The sequence below is a fragment of the Pinus tabuliformis genome, chromosome X (assembly GCF_031772625.1).
Source record: "Pinus tabuliformis cultivar Carrire ecotype Pingquan chromosome X, CPIR1, whole genome shotgun sequence".
In the NCBI taxonomy this organism is placed as follows: domain Eukaryota; kingdom Viridiplantae; phylum Streptophyta; class Pinopsida; order Pinales; family Pinaceae; genus Pinus; species Pinus tabuliformis.
In genome coordinates this window covers 1,746,744,299-1,746,748,340 of record NC_142308.1, presented here as the reverse complement: position 1 = coordinate 1,746,748,340, position 4,042 = coordinate 1,746,744,299, and the positions used below count along the sequence as shown (strand labels likewise).

At 40.1% G+C, this 4,042-nt stretch overlaps 1 protein-coding gene across 1 annotated transcript; it reads left to right on the top strand.

Annotated features, from left to right (window-relative positions):
- The first annotated feature begins 462 nt into the window (after positions 1 to 462).
- LOC149146775 (uncharacterized) lies at positions 463 to 1,042 on the top strand. The gene is made up of 2 exons (XM_089446232.1): positions 463 to 601; positions 682 to 1,042. Exons 1-2 carry the CDS (start codon positions 510 to 512, stop codon positions 962 to 964), a joined length of 375 nt encoding a protein of 124 aa, XP_089302358.1. The 5' UTR covers positions 463 to 509; the 3' UTR covers positions 965 to 1,042.
- The last annotated feature ends 3,000 nt before the right edge of the window (positions 1,043 to 4,042 follow it).

The following is a 4,042-nucleotide window of genomic DNA, read 5'->3' as shown; positions in this document are numbered from 1 at the left end:
TGTTCAAGTGATTCCTTGCGTGATTGTCTGCACTTTTATCCTTTAATCTCCCATCAACTTTTGCGAAATATAATCAAAATTCGCACGGTTGCTTAGATCATCATTAACCCACTCGTCTCTCGGAATAATAATAATAACAGGTACACCGTTGCCCTCCTAATTGTAGCGTGTTCATTCCACCTGGCCATCAGTAGTGACCGTTGAGAAGAATAAAGTAACACACACGCCAGCCCCACAACAGGTAACGTGGTACGCACCAAAACAATGGCGGTTCGTTGATTGCAATTTACCAGCGACACGTCAAAAGTGGCGTTATTCCCTCAACGTATTCATTCTTGTGTCCCCATCAACAGTTTTCGGCTCTTCGTATATACAATTATTCATTCTTGTGTCCCCATCAATAGTTTTCGGCTCTTTGGTATATAAATGGAGAGACCACCGCCTCGTCTCATTTCGTCGCATACTATTTTGTGATATCTGAAGAGGAGGGGACAGCTCAATTAAACTCGATGGAAATGCTGAGCTTCAGAAATCTGATGAGGCAGGCAACTGTCGGAGGGAAGCCACATGCACCCACTTCCCGGACTTATTTGTCGTCAGGGTAAGCACATTTATTATCATAAATTGTTCTTCACCATATAACACAAACCCTACAATTTTAATATTTCTCATCATTTTCAGGGGACGTGGGTCGCATGGATGGGCTTCAGTAGATGTTAACAAAATAGTATGCACGCCCGACAACGATTCAAAGGAAGATGAAGAGAAAGAGAAGGGGAAGGCAGGGTGGGTTCCCCATCCAAGAAACGGCATTTATCATCCAGAGGGCCACCACAAATGGATAGACGACGTTAGTAATTGCACTCTGCATGAAGAAGAGAAAACGCACTGGTTTCGATCATTGGAGGACGTTCAGAAACCACCCCACCATATTGATATCCCTAACTTAATTATTTGCACCTAGTGAAGAAGTTGTAAAGTCTGCTATGGCCATTTGTTATGTGATATATATCTAAGGAAAATAATGCTATTAATTCGGATTCGATGGCTTCATCTACATTTACTATTATTGTTTGTGATTCGGTCTTGATCGTGACCAGGCAAGTAGTTAAGGCGGGCTGCACACATTTACTCTGAAAGTGTATTGTATGACATGATTTAAAATGAATCATATAACATAACTCTTAATCCATATTAAGGTTAAAAATTCATTAATCCAAAAACGAGATCCTTTCCAACATTAAAATTAATTAAACAAAAAATGGGAAGGTACCTTCCATAAAGGAAATCTGTATTTTATTAATCAAATATGGTATTACATATATACACGAAGTGTTGTTTCAAAATAGGGAAACTATCTTGGACACATAACTTTTTGGTTGACATAAAATCTCAACCACACACAAATCTAGGAAACAAAATAGGAATAGGCTCCTCTAGATACAAAAAATCACAACTGAGACAAGTAGGAATTATATATTCCAACACACCCCTTAATGAGTATTTGTCTCGATATCAATCTGCAAAGTCTAGTTGTGGTCAAACATAACAAAAGAATATGTTGATGTCCATATAATGGAGCAGTCATCCACTAGAATGCATGGGTGCCAACCATTGCAACCACTAGTGTACTAGGATGCTCTAGGCATACATGGTTTTGTCAACCTTTATAACTGCATAAATGTACCTGTACTTGCAAATCCCCCTCCAATGTCATCACTATGGGTTTTATCAGATTACCTGTAACCATGCTCTGCGTTTTATCGAATCACCCTCAACCATGCCACCAAGGGCTCTCAGCCACCATGGCTCAACTCAGCCATGAAGGCTCTACTCAGCCATGAAGGCTCAGCACAACCACTAAGGCTCTACTCAACCATGAAGGCTCAGCACAACCACTAAGGCTCTCCAGCTGCTCTAGGCCACAAATCTGCTGCTAAGGCACTCCAACCACTCTGGGCCACAAAATTGCCACTAGGGCACTCCAACCACTCTAGGCTACAAACCTGCCACTGGGCACTCCAGCCACTAAGGCGCACCAAAAACTCGACTCAACCAAGCCCAGGGTTCTCTTGGCTCATCCTCAACCATGCCAAGGTTTTTATTGGCTGACCCTAAACCATGCCTACAAGAATCCCCGTCCATTTCATTTTTACACGTGGTTTCTGGCTTACCACAAACCAACATAGCACAATGGTTTTCGGCTGACCACAAACCTGCAATTATAAAGTGGTTTTAAGATTACCACGAACTTTATGGGGATACACATGCCTCATTAGGTTCACATTTCACACTCCATCTCATGGAGTTACCAAGTACATATTTTACAAGGACCACTAAAAAAGATCATAGACTTTCTTACTAATAAATGTATGTGACACAATACACAATCATCATGAGTCTATTCCATAAACTCACACACAAACTAGACTGTCCATCATCTTTTAATATTTGATGCAGCTCTAACTACTATCCTCTAATGCCATCTTCATTGTCATGTCTTCATCATATATGGTTGTTAAACATTCCTGCCAATAAATTTGTCTATTGTTGGAATGACCAGTTCCAACAAAGACACAAATGTGTGACAATAGTTGGCCAAACTAAATGCCACTATATTCTTTTAACTAGAATTACATCACTGACATAAAAGTTTCTAAAAAAGATAAAAAATTAACAATGGCATTCTCTAGGTGACAAATTAGCTCTCCAAGCTTGGTTCTAAGGCTCTTATGACAGATCGGCAGGGAGACTCTCCAAACAATGCCAACATATCTTTGTTGGAATCGCCAACAGCTTAGGTCCTCCAAATGACAGAAGATCAGTCCACAAAGTAGGATGGTTGGCTCTTATACGACACATCGCCACCGCACTTCTACTGCACTCGGTCTCTCCACGCTGTTCTACTTTACTATATTCACCTCTTCAGATTCAATCTTTTATAGTATTTCTTCCTCGGAACTTGTTCTAAAATGGATGGCTTGTTTCCAATCTATTTCCAACAGCTCAGGTCCTCCAGATGACTGAACATCAATCCACAAAGTAGGATGGCTCCTATTTTGTTTCCTATATTTGTGTGTGTTTGAGATATTCTCTCAACCAACAGATTGTGTGTCCAAGATAGTTTTCCTATCTTGAAACAACACTTCATGTATATATGTAATATAATATTTGATTAATGAAATACAAATTTCCTTTATGGAAATTTAACATGGTATTAAAGCCCCTGAGCCCTGGTTCCTCCTAGGCCTTGGCCTCTCTTGGGTTGAGAGAAATGGGCTGAGGAAATGTCATATGGGAACGGTAAGTCGTATTTGGAAAAAGTTGTTGCAATTGAAGTAGATTCAACCTTTCATAGTATTTCTTCCTCGGAACTTGTTCCAAAATGGATGGCTTGTTTCCAATATATTTCCAACAGCTTGGGTTCTCCAAATGATAGAAGATCAGTCCAGAAAGTAAGATGGTTGGCTCTTCTACAACGAAACACCACCACGCTTCTACTGCGCTCGGTCTCTCCACGCTCTGCTACTTTAATATATTCACTTCTTCAGGCTCAACTTTTAAATCAACTTCATGTCAGCCTCACGTCCGAATGGATCATTACCATCACTAGACTGTTGCAACTCCACGTAGGTCTGCATTCTACATTAGCGCAAATGGCCACCAAAAATTTATTCAAACTATGTAAACTATTAGAATCCAATCCCATCTAATACAAAGAACTACAAATATATTCTAAATCATTCCCTAAAAACTGCTCTTGCAACAAGTGGCTCTTTCCTTTAAGACTTTTAAATGTTGAATAAACAACATTCACAATGGTACCAAAATCTAGGTCTCTTCCAGACAACAATAAATCTACTCGTCTGTTGCTGGCCCACGAATACATTCAATGACACCAAAGAGGTCAACTCACAACTCTTTACTCGCTCCACAACTTCAACACTTAACCATGGTTGAATCTACGACGATGAAAACCCTATCAATGACATTGGACCCCACCATAAAAGTCCATGACTGCACATTTCTCTCCAGGAAAGAT